General features: G+C 36.1%; 1 protein-coding gene across 1 annotated transcript in view; it reads left to right on the plus strand.

Moving 5' to 3' along the window:
• gpc5b (glypican 5b) overlaps positions 1 to 17,354 on the plus strand; it is a 53,963-nt gene extending 36,609 nt beyond the window's left edge. Inside the window, exon 9 of the mRNA XM_067415758.1 lies at positions 16,992 to 17,354. Within this exon, the coding sequence (XP_067271859.1) occupies positions 16,992 to 17,170 (179 nt within the window). The 3' untranslated portion in view covers positions 17,171 to 17,354. The remainder of the gene's footprint in view (positions 1 to 16,991) is intronic.
• The last annotated feature ends 2,780 nt before the right edge of the window (positions 17,355 to 20,134 follow it).

Consider the following 20,134-nt stretch of genomic DNA (forward strand, 5'->3'; position numbering starts at 1 on the left):
TTGTTAACACTTTTATTTCCCTATTATACTGCATACTTTACGTTTATGACTGATCTCAATTTCTCCAACTACGGGCCAGGGATCAATCAGAAAATGTGCGCTGCTTTAATCGCGTGTTAATAAAATTAGTGCCGTTAAAATTGATTTGTGTTAATGCGTTATTAATGTGTTAATTTTGACAGCCGTAATTTGTTATTTATAAATTACTCATAACTAAATAATTATAATTGATTTATAAATTAATAAATTGTTTACTTATAAATAAAATTGTATTTATTTACTTATAAAATATGTATTTATTTATAATATTTAATATTATATATTATTTATAGTATTTATAATATTATTTACCCAATATATACCCTGTTATGTATGAGTATTATATATATATATATATATATATATATATATATATATATATATATATATATATATATATTATGTATTTATATGCAATTAATTTTTTATAAAAATATTTTTTTATAAATAAAATTACTTATTTATTTATAAATATTTTTAATTCCTAAAATTATAAATACAAATAAATACATTAATGTATTTATAAATAACGGTTATTTATTGATTGATTGTATGTACAATATTGGACTATTGTTTATAAAAATTTGTTTATAAATAAATACAAATATTTATTTCTATTTTTTAAACGAAGTAGTGTCATTTCCACCACATCTCAGATTATGTACTGTGTTTAAATAGCTAATTTCATAGTTAGCATTTATGTAAATACACAAATAAATTATATTTTTTCCCATTTTTACTGGCGTAATTTGAGAAAATTACAAAATGTAATCATAAACATTTATATCGCTTTTTAATATGTTTTATTTGGCTATTTATTTTTATTTATTATTAACTACTGCGTTTGGGAAGCCTATCATAGTTTAAAAAAATGTTTATTGTTTTTTTTATGATGAATTTTCATAGTTTAAGGTTTTAAATCTGGGTCTGGGAAAGAGTAAATCCATAATAAAGTCTATAAGTACTAAAAAAAAATGTTTGTACTTGGATATAAAAATGTATTTAGTTGAAAAAAGAACAACTTCTATCTTCACACCAAAACCCTTGATCATCTTTCGATTTCATGCCAAAATGAAGAAGTGATCCAACAAATGTTTTTCTCCTGTCACCCATGCTGACAGTTTTTCAACAAGAGCTGTCGAGAACGAATTACAGTTGGGGACAAATTGACAAAAGTTACTGTTACACTTTTTCCAAGGTAGCCTTGCTTTTAGTGATGTTTAATCTATTTTTATTTCCCCAAAAGCCAATGGAATGAATTCCTAGCTTGGCTGTTTTTAAATCCCTCAAATCCCTTGAGTCGATGAAAAAAAACGGATTGCTGAATGACAGCCCGTCTCATCCGGGGTCACGGAGGTATAGTTTCCCCTACAGCAACCACAGAGCTGGTCATAATCAATCAATTATTCATTTTGCAGGAAACGGTTCATTAACGGAGACCAGAGCGTTATGATACCCACCGCTCTTTCTCTCTCGTCTTTCTCTTCATGCTTGGTGTCTCTGTCCAATGATGCTGAGATAAGCACACAGACAAGATGTGCAATTTGCATTGTTTGTTTTCGTCAGACGTACCTCGACGTAATTGACCGTGACTATGACACACACAAATAAGCATTGCTGCAGTTCGGCTCGGCCTCGGGTGGACGGAGACCGCCGAGGTCTGTTTTCTGGTGTGCTTCCGAAAATGGGACAGGAATGGTGAATTTTTTTTTTTGTTGCACGCACCTCCTCTGAGGTCCATAAAATTCCTTATTGATTGTTTCCCGCTGAACCTCAGAGACGTTTGCAGTCACTGTCTGCGTCAATAATGCTAATACAGTTCGGGCGAGGATGGAAACTGAAGCTTTCTTGCCGTGTCTTGTGTTCAAACTCAAGGCCTGTTTTCTTGAGCCATTTGCCTGGTTTAATACAAAATTATTGTTTTTGGAGTGGAGCTGGGCTTTATTTTTGAATCTGAAAAAATGGTCAAGAGTAAGAGTTTAAGCGAGTTGAGAGCCAAATTGTGATGGCTAGATGACTGGGTCAGAACATCTCCAAATCTGCAGCTCTTGTGGGGTGTTCCCGGTCTGCAGTGGTCAGTATCTATCAAAAGTGGTCCAATAAGGAAGAACAGTGGTGAATCAATGACAGGGTCATAGGCGGCCAAGGCTCATTGATGCACGTGGGGAGTGAAGGCTGGCCTGTGTAGTCCGATCAAACAGACGAGCTACTGTAGCTCAAATTGCTCAAGAAGTAAATTCTGGTTCTGATAGAGAGGTGTCAGAATACACAGTGCATCACAGTTTGTTGCGTATGGGCTGCTTTGCAGATCTCAATTCAATTGAGCATCTGTGGGATGTGCTGAACAAACAAGTCCTATCCATGGAGGCCCCGACTCACAACTTAAAGGACTTAAAGGATCTGCTGCTAAGATCCTTGTGCCAGATACCACAGCACACCTTCAGGGGTCTAGTGGAATCCATTATGTTATGCCTGATCGTGTGTGTGTGTGTGTGTGTGTGTGTGTGTGTGTGTGTGTGTGTGTGTGTGTGTGTGTGTGTGTGTGTGTGTGTGTGTGTGTGTGTGTGTGTGTGTGTGTGTGTGTGTGTGTGTGTGTATATCATAGACAGTAAAAAAAAATATGGATGTAGTGTCCGTGACGTCACCCATAGGATTCCAATAAGCCGATCTGAAGCTTAAAGTAGGGGCGAGCTGGCCGTCGCCATCTTGCGAGCGAGTCATCACGTGTCACTCCCGGATAACAGAAAATGGGCAAAAAGCCGGGATGTGCGCGGAGCTGAGGGGACGCAATGACTATAGACGGCGGATAAATGGCTATCCACCTGTAACCACTGCCTTAATTATGCAGAACTTACAGAAATTATGCTTTATATAACGTAAACGAATGAGTTATAAAAAAAATTCACCCCCTCACAGTTGTCATGAAGGTCAAAATTAGCCTTATAGACCAAAACCACAAATTATACCAGGCTTTAAACATGTTTTTTTTTTCTGCTGTAAAGTTGAGAATTTTAAATTGGGGCTCAATGAGATTCTGCTCCCTTCTGGAGCCTGTCCCTTGTGGCCAGTTGAGGAATTGCAGTTTAGATTACTTCCGTATTGGCTTCAAGAGAGATCGCGGGAGGTTGCCGCTTGGTGTGTGTTTATATATATATATATATATATATATATATATATATATATATATATATATATATATATATGAAAAATGCTAGCTATGAAATTGGCCATTTAAACAATGCACAATTTGTGTTGTGGTGGAAATTACATGATTAATGAAAAATAATAATCATAAAATAAATTCATAAAATAAATAAACACTTTATTTGTTAATAAAAATTTATAATATATTTTTTAAAGTAATTTTTAATTATTATTTAGTATTTACTTTAGATCTAATTTTATGTAATATTGGTTTTATTTTATTTTTTAAGGTTTTAGATGGAGTATAGCATGTAAGATGTAACACTAGGACACACCACAGGGCCATGGCTTCAAGTGCCCTTTTGCTACAAGTTTATCCGTTTTCTTGTTTATTTATTCCACTTTTCATTTAGTTTTGTCCTTTTTTGTCCGTCATTAGACCTCTGACTCTGCAGTGCGCGAGGGGAATGTGGTATTTAAAATGTAACTCTATCCAGCTGTTTATGGAACCAGAGTCTGATAAGCACTTGCTGAGGCTGTAACCTCCAGCCAAATGAAACGAAATCTCGCAACACCACCAGTGTGTGTGTTTACTGTTTGTGTCCCCACATCTGCAGTGTGCGAGTTTACAGTTTGGACTACCTGATAGGCCGAGTGTAGAAAACAAGGCCACTGAAACTCTCAGTTCTGATAAAGCTTCTTTGAAACTTCAAAGTATTTATTTATTAGTTTGTTCTTGGATCTTAAACAGTGGTATGTACTCGGAGTGCCCACATCGACACTGCCCAGCCAGAAACATTTTGGGGTTTAAACAGGCAAATGCTTAAGACTCTTTGATTGGATCATTATTGCAGTGATTATTATGTTTCTAGCATGTTATATCTTTGGCAACTTCCAACCAATTGATGGAGTGTGTAACTTTACATTTCTTAAACAACCATGTAGGAAGACACATCATGGCATATTCCAGAATAACAATGTCAAGATTCAACGGGCTCAAACTGTGAAAGAATGGTTAGGAGGGAGCATGAAGAATCTTTTTCACACATGAATTGAGTCCAGACCTCGCATTGAAATTTGGGATGTGCTGGAGGAGACTTTACAGAGTGCTGGACTCTTGCATTGTCAATACAAGATCTGGACTAAAAATTGATGGACCTCATGATGAAAATAAATGTTCGGATGTTATTTCCATCAAGATGTGCATCAATGTTTGGTCAAAGTCTACTTGTTATTCTGGAATATGCCATGATGTGTCTTCCTACATGGTTGTTTAAGAAATGAAAAGCTACACACTCCATCAAATGGTTAGAAGAACTGTTGCCTCTTAAACTTTCAATGAACAGTGAAATTATTTTTGTTTGTTTTTTGCCCACAAAAAGTATTCTCGCCACTTCATAAATTTAAGGTTGAACCACTGGAGTCAAATGCAATATCTTTTCTTACGTTTCTGGAACTTGAAAGTGTTCATTAAATTGCTGTCTATGGAGGGGTCAGAGAGCCATTTTCATCAGAAATATCTTCATTTGTGTTCTGAAGATGAATGAAGGTAGCCTAGAAATCTAGACGCACCCTAGCGGCAGCAAATTTAATCTGCCCGCAAGTGTCGTCTAGCAACTCTCAATACCCTTCTGAGCTGTATTCCTCTCAATCTGGACGGGCCAATCACATTGTGTATAGAGTCGGTGGGCGGGGCCATAATGACGACAGCCGAGTTGCGTTTGCGTGCTTCTAGTAAACACAGAAACTGGCGAACGCGGTCTTTCGAATCAGCTTTGACCGCGACTCTGGAAGACTTGGAGTTAAGCTTTTCTCTGAGAAAAGAACAAAGAACGGCACTGAAGTCATTCTTAAAAAGGGAAGATGTGTTCGGAGTTTAGCCGACCGGATACGGTGAATGTTTAATCTATCAACAAGCTCCGTTTCACCTCCGTTGCTCTGGTTGGTGTAGCGCTATCCTATCGCGTGCAGAGGGAGTTTGAAAGACAACCGTTTATCCCGCCCCTCGGATTGAGCCCTGTCTATGGTGAGTTTCCAGACCAAACATCTTGATGTGGGTCTGGCTTGTCAGGCTAGAATGAAGGTCTTGCGGGTTTGGGACGACATTACAGTGAGTAATTGCTGACAGGATTGACATTTTTGGTTGAACTTACCCTTGAAGACAGTTAAAAGCTTGTTTAACCATTTTAAATTTGGAAAATTATCATTTTCCTGGAGGGTATTTGTGTATATAAAGGAACATTTAAAAAATAATAATTTAGTTTTGTATGTGTAATATTTTAGTGCACAGACTACATTACTACTTTGGCAATGCAGGATCACTGGTGCCGTGTTGAAATATTAAGACAATAACCGAAAGGGTGTAGGCTTGCGTCTGGCCAGAGGGGGATCCATACAATTTCACCATCGCACCCTTGAGCAAAACTCAACCCCAGGTTTCTCCAGTGGGACTGTCCTTGTAATAAGTCTACTGTATGTTGCTTAACCGGCCAAGTAGTGTGGTAATAAAAAAGTCAAAGCCAAAATGAAGGTCCCGGATACTGGCCGCTAGACCGTCCTCCATTCTCTCCAGCTTTCCTTTGATTAATTAAGTGACATCTACACCCTCGCTATTGAATCGCTGTTGTTGAAAGTGAGCGAAGCCTCATTACTCAATCTGCCAACTCAAGAGCTCAGTGAAGAAGATCACTCCAGCTTAATATATCAATTAATGCTGTTAATGTGCAAGGATAAATTACAAAAGAGAGTGTGTGTTTGCTTTCTGCAGCGGTCAGGGTTAGAGTTGCATTTAAGCGGGTGTGTGTTGGGTCTGCCGCCGCAATTGTCTCTTGGGAATCGTGGCTTGGGTAATGAAGGACTCATTACCAATTCAAGAAGGACCGCGAGAGATACCTTTACACCCCCAACCTCAAGCCTCTATTGAAGGTCAAACAATACCAGAGGGGTGTGTGTGTGTGTGTGTGTGTGTGTGTGTGTGTGTGTGTGTGTGTGTGTGTGTGTGTGTGTGTGTGTGTGTGACCCGAATTTGTCTTTTATGCAAATGATCTTCACTTTCAGCACGACAATGTGCGATTTTAATTTATTTGAATACCATAATATGAGTGAAAAAGTAGGTTTGAGTTAAAAATAAAATGTGGGTAGAATTTAATTTGTTATGTAAAAATTAAGAATTGATTGGGTTATGAAAAGTCAATGTTAAAGGTCAGAATTGATGTTAGTAGTACAATATTTATGATATCAGTTAAAAAGAAACGTTAAGAAATTTTAGTGGCGAGTTTTTAATTATTTGTTTGATTGTTTCTTTATTTTCTTTATTTTGTTTAACAGTTCCATCAGGTAGAATTTATAGGTAAATATTATTTATTATATATTTTATCATATATATATATTTTATCATATATATATATATATATATATATATATATATATATATATATATATATATATATATATATATATATATATATATATATATATATATATATATATATATATAGTAACCTGGTTGCCTTAATTTTGAGTGTATTGAAATTAAAAATTTGAAGAGTTGATACAACAAAGGAAATTTGTTTAATAAACAGAAACTCAAAATATTATTGTATCTGAACCACATAAAAATGTGATAAATCAAATTTGGCATGTTTCACTGCGTCATCAGAAATAAAACACACACAATTACCCAATATGCTTACAAAATCTTTTACTAATATTTTAACAAAGGTTGTCGAATCTCAAAAAATGTTCATTATATTAACTCAATTTTAATTTCAATGATCTCAAAATTTTAAGGCAACCAGGTAACTTTTTTTGTAAATAATTTTTACTGTGTAGAGAGAGAGAGAGAGAGAGAGAGAGAGAGAGAGAGAGAGAGAGAGAGAGAGAGAGAGAGAGAGAGAGAATATATTATTCATACATATATATATATATATATATATATATATATTTATTTATATATATATATATATATATATATATATATATATATATATATATATATATATATATATATATATATATATAATATGAATAATATAATATAATGCAGAATTGCTGATTCAAGCTATTTGTTTACAGACATAATATATAATATAATATGTTCATGTATACACATCACATGAATTTTAAAGTTTTATTGCTTATTATTTATTTTATTATTTAGTATTTTATTCATCATTTAATATATATATATATATATATATATATATATATATATATATATATATATATATATATATATATATATATATATATATATATATATATATATATATATATATATATATATATATATATATATATATATATATATAATGATGAATAAAATACCAAAAATAAATAAATGTTTTTCCTTTTTGCATGGAATTTTGAAAAAGGAAAAACATTTACATTTTTGGTAAAATATTATACATTATTTATGATTATTATTATTATTTGAAATAATGTGCGCCAATAAATCAGTCACAATAGACTGGAAAAGTCTGTTTTGATTTCATGTTGACTAAAAGATCAAAATATTTGTGTGCATTGCAATAATTTCTCATTTTGTCTCATAAATGAAAACACCTGCATACAACATATACAAGGCCCTGGATGAATTACAAAGAAGAAGAAAAAACATAAAAACCACGACTGTTGTTTGTTTGGCACACACTGGCGGTTGCACTCATGTTTCTGCATTGGCACTCATGCGTGTCTGGCTTCGTAATTATCAGATTATTTTCCCAGCATCAGACATTGGAGCGGACATGCTCTGACAGCTTGGTAAACTCTGATTAAGGTGACCTCATCTCCTACGAATGTTCCATTGTCTGTTTGTCATCACCTGCTTCTTTCTTCTCTTTCAGTAAATCCATTTTTTTTTATGTTACAATCACAAACAGGGTTTTTTGCAAGTAGATGTGAGTGTAGCTAATGCCAAACATAATTCCAGATCCACTGGCTTTCCTCCCCTTCCCCCAGTAACACAGACAGTGAAGAGGGGAGGAAGATTAGATTGACTCCCAAAGGTAAAACCAGTTTCATCCTCCAGCTGTAGGAGATATTGCAGACGTTGTGTTTGATAGAGTAAGTTTGCTTACCTTAAGCCCTGCTCTTAATAAAAATGTCTTTCCTTTGACATGATGTTGACCATATAAACAATCAAAGGGTATTAGATCAGGCTTGTGTTTCTATTTTTTATAGTGAGAGATGCTAAGCTTAGTTTCCCGCCTAACAGTTGAAGGCGGGAAACTACATTAGTGCATTAGCAGCATGGTTCAACCTGAAAATAAACATAATTTGATACCTTTGTCATTAGATTTTATTCTGGATTTGAAATATATTATCTGAAAATAATCTTGACCAACAGTTTGGGATATTTTTGTATATCTCCAATCTGGTACTTGCATGATTGTAAATAACAACTGTGAGGCGTTTTCAAGATGGCCGCCAAGCTGACTTACCTACTGGAATGCAAAATGTATTTACACATTAACCATAGTAGCTTCTTTTTTCTTTTCTTTTTTACTGGAGCTCTGAACACTCTGGTATGTGAACATCATTTATATTCTCTGAAAGCAGAATATCTAGGGCCTGGCTGTACGTATGGCATTGCTGGTAAAGGGATCGCATTTCCACACCTGCTTTTCCCACCAAAAAACTAAACTAAATGAATGAATGAGATGTTTTGTCTTGGTTCTCATACACATCACTAGGGTTAGAGACTGCCAAGTACTGTTCATAATTATACCCACTTTGTGGGTGGACAAGTTAACAATAGCACACTGTCTGCTTTTAGACGTTATGTCTATCATGAAAAATCCATCATTAAACCACTGAATGCACAAATGTAATGAAAGTCTAAATGTTTATTCAGTATTTAATGTAAAAAATAATAATACTTTCAAAACACAAGACTTCAGTATCTTAATAAAAAAATAACTTAAGGAGCCATACAATTAAGTTTTAAGAAACATAAAATATTGTTTATTGCATTTTATTATATTAATTATATTATGCTATGGATAAATACATACACTCAAAAGTTTTTTGAAATATTCATATTAAACAATAATAACAAATGTTTCTTAATTCAGTAGAATGGTCTCTGAAGGGTCATGTGACACTGTAATGAGTAATGATGCTGAAAATTCAGCTTTACCTTCACAGGAATAAACTACATTTTAATATACAGTATAGTCAAACAGTAAACTATTATTTTACATTGTAATAATATTTCTACAATATTACTATTTTTAGGCATTTTCTACAATGAACAGTATGAAATGTTGTTGTTACATGGTCAGTTTTTGGGGGGGGGGGGTTTGCTGCAATTTTGGTTAAATTTTGAGTAAACAATGTCTTAACATTTTCGGCTCAGTTCAAATAATAACGAAAATATTTGATTACAAATTCTGATATTGCTTCTCAAGCATTCATACCACTGAAAATCCAATGCATAAAGACGCCGTTTTTGTGAGGTCAGGCACTGATGTTGGACGAGAAGGCCTGGCTTGCAGTCTCCGCTCTAATTAATCCGAAAGGTGTTCTATCATGTTGAGGTCAGGACTCTGTGCAGGCCAATCAAGTTCCTCCACACCAAACTCACTCATCCATGTCTTTATGGACCTTGCTTTGTGCACTGGTGCTCAGTCATGTTAGAACAGGAAAGGGCCATCCCCAAACTGTTCCCACAAAGTTGGGCATTTGAAATTGTCCAAAATGTCTTAGTATGCTGAAGCATTAAGAGTTCCTTTCACTGGAACTAAGGGGCCAAGACCAACCCCTGAAAAACAACCCCACACCATAACCCCCCCCCCCCTCCACCAAACTTTACACTTGGCACAATACAGTCAGGCAAGTACCTTTCTCCTGGCAACCGCCAAACCCAGACTCATCCATAGGATTGCTAGACAGAGAAGTTTGATTCATCCCTCCAGAGAACACGACTCCACTGCTCTAGAGTCCAGTGGCGGCGTGCTTTACACCACTGAATCCGATGCTTTGCATTGCACTTGGTGATGTTAGGCTTGGATGCAGCCCTCTTCGGCCATTGAAACCCATTCCATGAAGCTCTCTACACTGTTCTTAAGCTAAGCTAAAGGCCACATGAAGTTTGGAGGTCTGTAGCCAGGGCCGGCGTTTGCTATAGGCGAGCTAGGCGGTTGCCTAGGGCGACAATTATGTTAGGGGCGCGAGCGCGCTCTAGTGCCGCCCATTACTTCCCATTAAGCATAGAATCGGAACAAGCGAAATACAACATAATGTTTATTAAACATGATCATCATAGGGGGCCCCCTCAGCCACACGTTTAATTACTTATCAACCTGATTATTAGATTGAATTGATGGTGATTATTGATTATTAGTTCAGGCGTTAGGTCAGGCATGTGCTCATCTTGCGCGTTCATCAAAAATGAGGCGTCTAAAGCCGCGGGTGCACAGTGATGGAAAAAGAGAAAGAAAGAAAGGAAGAAAATCGAAAGAAAGCCCAGTATAGAGGTTAGTCTTCTTATCTCAGCCAATACGTTGTCAAACAAAATAAAATTACTTATTACTATTATATATTACTATTATCCACTAATATTTATTTTACTAATATTTATTTATTTTAAAACAACCTACATGGATGTAATTTAAATATCAAAAGTCTAATTTGTTATAAATATGGATAAAGAATGCACGTGAGTTATGAAAAGTATGCAATCTACATGGGAGTCGGGAGCAAAGAAAAAGTGGGGCCTTTCGTTTTTTTGGTTTTTTTTACTGGAGTAACGATAGATGCCATATTATTTACATTAAATACAAATATGATGTGTTTTAGACTACTTAAAGATTAATTGGGATAGACAAAGTTACGGAAATCACCATTCTCTCTGCAGTGGCTGTAGTGTAGGGGTAAGACGCATGTCATCAAGTTTTGACTCATATCGATCAGAGGTTCTAATCCGCCTTTTGCCACACTCGCTCTATTCCCTTTTCCCATCACATATCAGATCGGAAAGACATTTATTTTCAATAAAAATAGTGAGTAAATATTAGAAAAGTGGAAATAAAGCGTCTAACGTGTTTAATAATAAGTCCTTCTCGGTTAGGGGTAGGCCTAGGTAAAGAGACGTGCTGAATTAGAGACGAAAAAAGTGAGTGGGGCGGGGCAGGGCGGGGGCGCGCAAAACTCCATCTCGCCTAGGGCAACCAAAGAGCTAGAGCCGGCCCTGTCTGTAGCTATTGATTCTGCAGAAAGTTGTCGACTTCGGGGCGCCTCAGCATGCGCTGACCCCACTCAGTGATTTTACATGGCCTACCACTTTGTGGCTGAGCTGTTGTTGTTCCCAATTGCTTCCACTTTGTTATAATACCACTAACAGCTGACCATGGAATATTTAGTAGTGAGGAAATTTCACAGGTGGCAACCACACTATCACACTACCACGCTTGAATTCACTGAGCTCCTGAGAGCGACCTATTCTTTCACAAATGTTTGTAGAAGCGTCTGCATGCCTAGGTGCTTGATTTTATACACCTGTGGCCATGGAAGTGATTGGAACACCTGAATTCATTGATTTGGAGGGTTGTCCCAATACTTTGGCAATATAGTGGATTACAGAACATTTAAAAGTAACATTCCTATTTGTAAAATGGAATGTTAATTCACATAACCAAGAAAAAAAAAAACTTTTTGAACAATAAAAAAACTGGACGTTTTGGATGTTCAGACAACATTGTTTTCATAACTTTATGGAAATGTTAGCAAACCGTTCTTCTGACATATTTATGTTAGCTCTTGTGCACAAACTTGTTGAGACTTTATGTAACTATATGTAAAAGTTGCAGAATCTATGCAGTCTTTTGAAATGCAAAATAAGTTGATGACAAGTAAAAGTCTCTTCTTTTTTTCCTCATTCGTCATTGTTCCTCAGCTAGATGTTGGCAAAACTAGGCCAAAGCGAGCCCGTTACACACACTTCACTGTCATGATAATATATTCAGTCTGTTGGCTGTGTTCTGTGAGGCGTTCAGTACGGTGATCTCCACCGCTCTCCGCCGTCTAGTTTCAGATCTCTGCCGTCTCGGGAGTTGCCATGTGACCTGCGGAGGCTTGTTCCTGTAACAGCTAGAGGTTCATGGGAAAGATTCGAAATGCAATTATTCTTCCTGTCGTGTGTGGTCATGCTTCACCTACGTGTTTGATAGACAGAAGGTAAACAGTTTTATGGAGGCGTAATTATTCTGTTTGTCTTATGAATGAGTGGCCACATGTCAAAGCAATTACGAGTCGAGATATGTTGTGGTGTTAGTGAAGGTTGGCATTCAACAACTCTGTATACATATTTAATATCACCTAATCAAACATTTAAAGGCGAGGTATAGCTGTAACGATGGCAGATTTTTGACTTTCAGCATAACTTCTGGTCCACATTGCAGCCTATTCAGGCCAACAACCACCACTAAAGAAAGTACAGTAAAATTGTGAAATATTATTACAATTTAACATAAGTTTTTTTATTTGAATATATTTTAAAATGTAATTTATTCCTGTGTTTAAAGCTGAATTTTCAGCATCATTACTCTTCAGTGTCACATGATCCTTCAGAAATCGTTCCAATATAATGATTTTTGATGATTATGTTGAAAACAGTTGTGCTGCTTACTATTTTTGTGAAAACGGTGATACATTTTTTTCAGGATTCTTTGAATAGAAACAATATTATTTGAAATAAAAATCTTTAGGATTTTTTAAGTATTATTTTGTTTTAAAAAATCTTACTGACCCCAAACTTTTAATTAGTGTTGTCGTTTTTTTCTTAACTTCTTACAATAACATCAGAGGTAACTTTTATTTTCAGAGGTTACGTTTTCCAAAATACTACAACAAATCAGTTGTCTAAATTTATTTCACTATTCTAAAAGTGAATATTCATATATTACCAGTGGATTCTTGTTGAAAATAAAGTAGTATTTTATTATTTAGTTAAATTAATTACAATGAATTTATATGTTTATAAATATGTAATTTAAATTTTTGCTATGTTTTATTAAATTAAACATTTTATATCTGTATGCATATCTAATTTTTATTTTATGTATTATAGTTGTATTTATTTTTAACAGAAATGTATATATTTGTAAATATGTAATTCTTTTTTTATACATTAAACATTTTATATATGTATGCATATTTAATTTATATTTTGTATATTATATTATAGTTTTATTTATATATAAAATGTTATGTATTTAGAAATATTTATTACATGTATATTTTTGTTGTATTGTTTTCATTTAGATTTGTAATTAAATATGTATAATTATATATTTATAAATTACATATTTATAAATATATAATTATACATTTTTTGTTTATTGTTAATATTTATTATTTATAATATGTATGAATATTTATTTAATTTATATTGTATGTATTATATTTTTATGTATTTAGAAATATTTCGTACATATATCATATTCTTATATAAATAAGATATGTATTTTTTTTTTCATTTGTATAATATGCAAATTAAATGCATATAAGCATTGCCTTGAGCTTACAGCTGATTGGTCAAACATTCTTTTGGAGAATGTTCTCAGGTAACGTGCTTCTTCAAGGTTAAAAAAAAATTTAATTATGAATTTAGACAACAACAACAAAATCCACCAAAGTGCAAATGTATCAAAATTCAAATAGTGATATTAAGCATTGAATCATGCAAATACATGCATGTTCTCTAAAAACCATAAACACCATAACGGCTTGCTAATGCTGTGTGCAGCGGAAACGGAAATACAATATGCTAAATAAGTCAATTCTCCAACATTCTCACATTCAGTGTCAGCTGAACCCCCAGGAACCCTTAGTTTCACACGAATACTGTATATTTAGCATGATATTATACAGCATATGTGATCATTCCTACACATCTCTCCTGTCAATGGCGTTCGCTTGCTGGTCTGATACGAATTGGATCCATTTACCGCTTTAATTGGCATCAAGAGACCTCCTCACAGTGATTGCGAATAAATGAACCCTTTGTGTATTGTGCGAATGGCACAATGGCTATTGTGTGAGAATCTCAGGTTGGATTTCATTGGGGAAAGGTGTGACTTGTTTTCGTCTCGCCCTGCCTTGTTGCGTCTGGGTCAGATTTGTTGCAAAATTAAGTAAACGGATGCCTCTGAAACATCAGACCATGAATGTGTGTGTGTGTTTGTGCCGAGACATTCGCACGTGAACTCATTTATTTGTGTCCGTATGGACACTATGCATCATTTCATTGTGACACGTTAATGTGTTGCCGTCTGTTGGTTTGTGTTTGCGAATGCGGCGGCTCTCGGCTTGTAGCCTGGCGCTGATATATGGCCCTGCTCATCTGCTGCGCAATGCACATATGTTCAACCGAGAACATAATAGTGTGTGCGTAGTTGTGCAACGCGCATTTGTCACTGAAACCAAATCGGATTGGTTGTTTCTTTTGTCAAAGGATTGATTTCCCCTTGTTCAATGCCATAGAAGAGGCATTTTTTGGTTCCGCAAAGAACCTTGCATTGAACATTTCTTAAAATAACCTTTTTTTTTATTAGTGTGAAGAAAACCAGCTAACAAAAATTTTGCTAACGTTCCCATTAAGTTATGAGTTACGTTTTTTCTTCATCATTTTGCTAACATTATGGTAAATTTCTTTTAAATGTTCTCTGAGCCATCTCAAACTAGTACGTTTTAAATAAAATTTGGATGAACATCCAACTAAAATGTTTAAGAAAAGCATTCCATGAATTATGGTTAAATGTTTTTGTGTTTTGAGAAAGTAAATAAAGGGATAGTTCAACTACGTTTTGTTTTTTTCAATCTTCAAATAAAGATTTGAACGGTTATGAATCGGCATATTGATTCAGGATTCGGATCGCGTGTCAAACTGATTTTTTTTTTTGGGGGGGGGGGGGGGGGTGAACTAACCCTTTAATGCCCCTGTACTTTTAATGCACATTTTGTTACTGGACTAAATAACTTTGAGAGAAACTTGCCCGAACATTCTTCCCTATCAGCTGGGAAACAACCTTTTGTGCAATTGAAAGTGTAGCAAGGTTAAGGCTCAGGGAAGGAGGCGGGAACTGGAGAACATTTAACATAAAATGTTAATCCAAAAATAAACAAACAGCAAAGCGAAAGTAAAGCAGCAGCCCCTCATGGACGACTTTAACAAAAAAACAAATGTAAAGTCCACAGTCCACACCTGGTCATCTCTCATCTTGCACTGTCATCACTCCTCCTTTTATCCTCCCGGAGCTCCTCTCGGAGACTCCAGACCGGTGTGACATGCTCATTAGCACACGCGCCACCGGCCTTGCTCTGTCCCCACGACTCTTGGCCGCACCCTGCTTGCCACAGAAAGGTTCCATGGATGTTAAACGTTCTTACTGGAGCCATAGATGCCAGGGCCGTAACCACCATAGGCATTGATGGGGATGCCTATGGTGTCCACCCCCAATAATTGGAAATTACCAAATTGCCCCACCCCCCAAACACGAATTCAAACGTGGCACTTTTAGTTTTTACAGTGAAAGAATGTGTGCGTGGCTAGATATAAGTAGCTAAACATTTAATATTTAACAACTATTTTACAATGGATGTTTAATGACCCACAGTAACATAAGCCCCTTTCACACTGCGATTCCGGCAAATACACGGATAACGCGACCCGGCATTTGTTCCCGGGCCGCTAGATTTTGTCCATTCTCACTGCCAGCGAAATACCGTAATATGTGCGCTTTCACACACAACCCGTAACGGTCCCTGGTCGAGGTGACACGTGACATCCTGATGTGATGTTTAATGGCGAGCGATCTCAGCTTCAGCGCGGATAGTAAGGATCGCCGTGGTCTCAACTTGTGTCCAGTTTGCGCACATTTCTGCTTTTTTAATTTTAGTTTCTTTTGTATACGAACACTCTCTGCATTTAAAACACTGACTAGCTCTTCTGGCACTGCAGGGTTATATTATTGAAAAAACAAGCTCTAGGAGTCGCGCGATAACTACGTACACGTTGCGGCATTAGTTTTGGCTTTTGTTCACACAGCACTCGTCCCGGGTCGAATCCCGCAATGTTACTAGGTCCCCGACCCGGGTTCAGTTTGGTAATCAATTCCGGGACGTGGTTGCTTTCACACAGAAGGCGACCCGGCAATGTTCCGGGAATATTGCGGGTCCGACGTGCAGTGTGAAAGGGGCTATACAGTGATGCAAGCTACTCAACTTTTTGTAATGTAATTTCGCCATTTTGAATTAAAAATTTCATTTTCGCAACACAAAACATTGTCACATTTTTGACTTATTAGACAAACAAACAAGAGTAAATGTGTGCATATTTAAAAAAGTATTATTTGCAACGAGTTTAAATTGATTACTTCACAACTAGGCTATAATTAGACCTAACCTAAGTTCTTAAGAACCTGGGAAAACAACTAAAACAATGTATTATTCATGCCAGGCCAGTAGACTTTGTAAGAAACACTACGTGACTATAGACTGAACACATAATACACATGCATATGACGTCACTGGTTTCCCAAATTTGTGTTTTTGTAGTTTACACAGTGATAATAATTGTATCTTTTTCAAAAAAAATTGCACTTTGAAACACATTTTCAAAAGTTAGCATTTTTTAGGCCCCCAAAACCCAGTTGTCATGTAAATGAACAGACAAAACACATTAAAAAGTTGTTTTTAGTTGAAAATGGTATTGTGTATGTGTCCCTTAGAGTGTTGAACACTAACTTGTTTAAATGTGATATTTGCGCCTAATTCTTAAACATTTTCTTTCATTTTTCTTTCAACAGTGCCTACTAAAACGGAAATCTCCGAACAAATTCCACCACGGGGCAGTAATATCCCAATCCAACCCAACTCCAGACCCAAACCGGACAAAGGAGGCGCCCACATCCCGACCATCTCATCCGTCCTATTTCTTGCTCTTTTCCCCATAATACAGCTCCTACTGTGGCCTGATGGTGTCTGACACAGTAGACAAGACTGAACGATACACGCATGCATTTGCACTAGGCCCTTAGAAGTCTGCACATTCGTCTTCTGATCTCCTCAGATGCTCAGAAAGTTCTCACGTCGGCCCCCTCAGGATGCGACCGTTCAAAAGCTGGTTATCTGTTTGTTCTGACCTGTTTCAAAGGGTTTTATGTAGCTACTAAGTAGTGTGAGGAGACACACATGTGATTGAGGTCCACCATCATTTCTTTGGTGGTTTAATGTCATATTTTTAGTGCTGCTGTTTGAATGATGATTTACAATTACACTGGATTTTTACTTTGGACATTTTAGAGTAAAACATCACATCCCCAAATTATTCGCACCCTCCTGCAGGAGTTACTGGGAACGCCGCCCACTGTAAAAAGGGATCAGTTGACTTAACTTAAAGAAGGAGAAAGCCTTTTGCCTTAAAGTTATTAAGAACCCTAATAAACGTCATGATAAATTGGAAAAAATTAAGTTATGCAAACTTGACAATTCTATGTTTATTTATTTAATATTTTTAAGGCAACGGGTTTCCTAACTTTTTTAAGTTAAGTCAACTGATCACTTTCTACATATAATATATGTTTGTGTGTGTGTGTGTGTGTGTGTGTGTGTGTGTGTGTGTGAGTACTGTACTACTGTATGTGTGGATTATATTAAAGAGCAATTTTAATTCTCTTTTTATCAATAAATCGAGGGGAAACTCCTAAAGTTCACATTTCACCCTAAATTCAGGGGGATACGATAAGAAAATTAAGCCACATTAAGATTTTTATTTAATTTTTTTGCATTGTGACATTTTTAAATATACGCTTTAAAACATTATCAGTAATGTTTTTACATTATCCACCCAGTACATTATCGTTTTTTTAATGGAATTTGTAATTCTTATTTCTATAATCTGGAGGAAGAAAAAATTATAAATTGCATAAAGCACAACCTATCTCTAATTTAAAAAGTGTATATTTTCTTCTCAAAATACAGTAATGAAATCTATTTCTTTGCATTAAATATTTAATATTAGAAGGACATCTGAAAATAATGTAAGAAATACAAATAATGCAAAAATAGAAATCTTAATGGACTTAGAAAAAAAATTGAGAGGGAAATGACATTTTTTGTAAGATTGACCCATCTGCTTGAGCAATTGTAGGGCTTTTTTGTTGTTGTAAAAAGTCAAATTGTACATTTAACATATTTATACTGAAATATGTGTATACAAAAGTGTGTATATGATAGTCGGGTTGTCCATATAACCATTTAAAACATTGAAAATAGCTTTGGATTAACTCATAGGATAATGAAACACTTTATTTCTATAGTAGAAACTTCCATAACATCCTTTAACCCTTTTTTCTAGATGCAAAATGTGTTTGTTTTGACAGTTCCCCGTGACGTCACAGTCTTAAACTTTCATTTGAGTTCAGTAATTTCCATATAGGTCCAACTGCGCCATATGATTTGTTACTGTAAGTGCTCGCAAGTAAATCCATCAATAAAATACCATATTTTCAGAGTATACACGTGTCTTTTTGATATCTCTACATTCGTGTTCTCAAGCTGCTCTTTGAAATTGAAATCGTTTCTATTTTCGCACCTCGCCGTCAACATCAACTTCTGAGGCACGTTCTTCATCTCGTCAAGGGGTTATATTTTATTTTCCTGTTGCAAAGCTGTGGTTTGTATCCTATACTAATAAATGTTTTCAGCCCGATCTGAACCTGTTTTGTATCAATTAGCCTACATATTTTCTGACAACATATTTTGTAATCTATCCGAGCGCTGTTTGCAATAGGCCTACTTCCTGAATGCACAATTGAGTCTTCATGTCTTTTAGCAGACATGCTGTAATTTATGCTGCTTTTTTAATTAGCTGTGTCTTATTATTTAGATGCCAATTAAGCTGTCATGAACATTTCCTGGTCTCCAGCCACAGTGAAACCCTTCATTTTGCCGTAGCTACGGTTTTGTGCCAACAAAGTGCATGGCAACTGTCATAGAAATGCTGGGAAATTGGCTTTGAAACTGCTTTGAGCTTAAAGGTGAGTGCTTTATTATTATTATTCTCTTAGTGTGGTCAATGACTCGCTTTCATTTTTCACCGGCGCGGCTATATGATCAAACAGGGGCGTCGCGGTGCAATATGCGCTTATTGTGAAAAATAATTATTCTGTATGCAGCTGTGTAACCACCATGTAATTGAAATGAACCCGCTCAACACAAACCCCGAGAATCTGAGTGCTCTTAATTAGACGTGTCTTGACTGAAAAATAACAGGCTTTCGCAGCTGACTGTGTTCTCAGTTTCATAACCGATTCAATCTGTTATATGATCACGTCCATTTAATATCCCACCTGAAAATCAATTGCCACGCAGGATACGTTCTGTTCTGTTACTACAGCAGTTGGGGAAGGCGGCAGGGGGCGTCTGCTACCATCTGCAGGTGTCTTTACCCCCATCCCTACCCTCCTCTTTTATTCTACCACAGGGCTGGACTTGTTCGTTGATGTTGGGAAATCCGTTCGAAATTCAAACGAACGGATCGTTTTAACGAATCGACTCGAATGATTCATCACTTCAAAATGCTATGAAACAACTGTTTTTACTTAAGTCATGATGGATGGATGGATGGATGGATGGATGGATGGATGGATGGATGGATGGATGGATGGATAGATAGAGATGGATGGGTGGATGGTGGATGGATGGATGGATGGATGGATGGAGATAAATGGATGGATAGAGATGGATGGATGGATGCCTCAAATCACGCCCAAATCACACTGCCTCTGCTGGCATTTCCCTTCTTCCCATATAGTGCATACTGGTGCCATGTGTTCCCCAGGTAAGCAACGCACACACCACCAGGCCACCTTCTTCCATTGCTCCTTGGTCCAGTTCTGAGGCTTATGTGCCCGATGTTGGCACTTTTGGTGGTGGACAGGGGTCAGCA

This window comes from Pseudorasbora parva, chromosome 14 (genome assembly GCF_024679245.1).
Source record: "Pseudorasbora parva isolate DD20220531a chromosome 14, ASM2467924v1, whole genome shotgun sequence".
NCBI classification, from domain to species: Eukaryota; Metazoa; Chordata; class Actinopteri; order Cypriniformes; family Gobionidae; genus Pseudorasbora; species Pseudorasbora parva.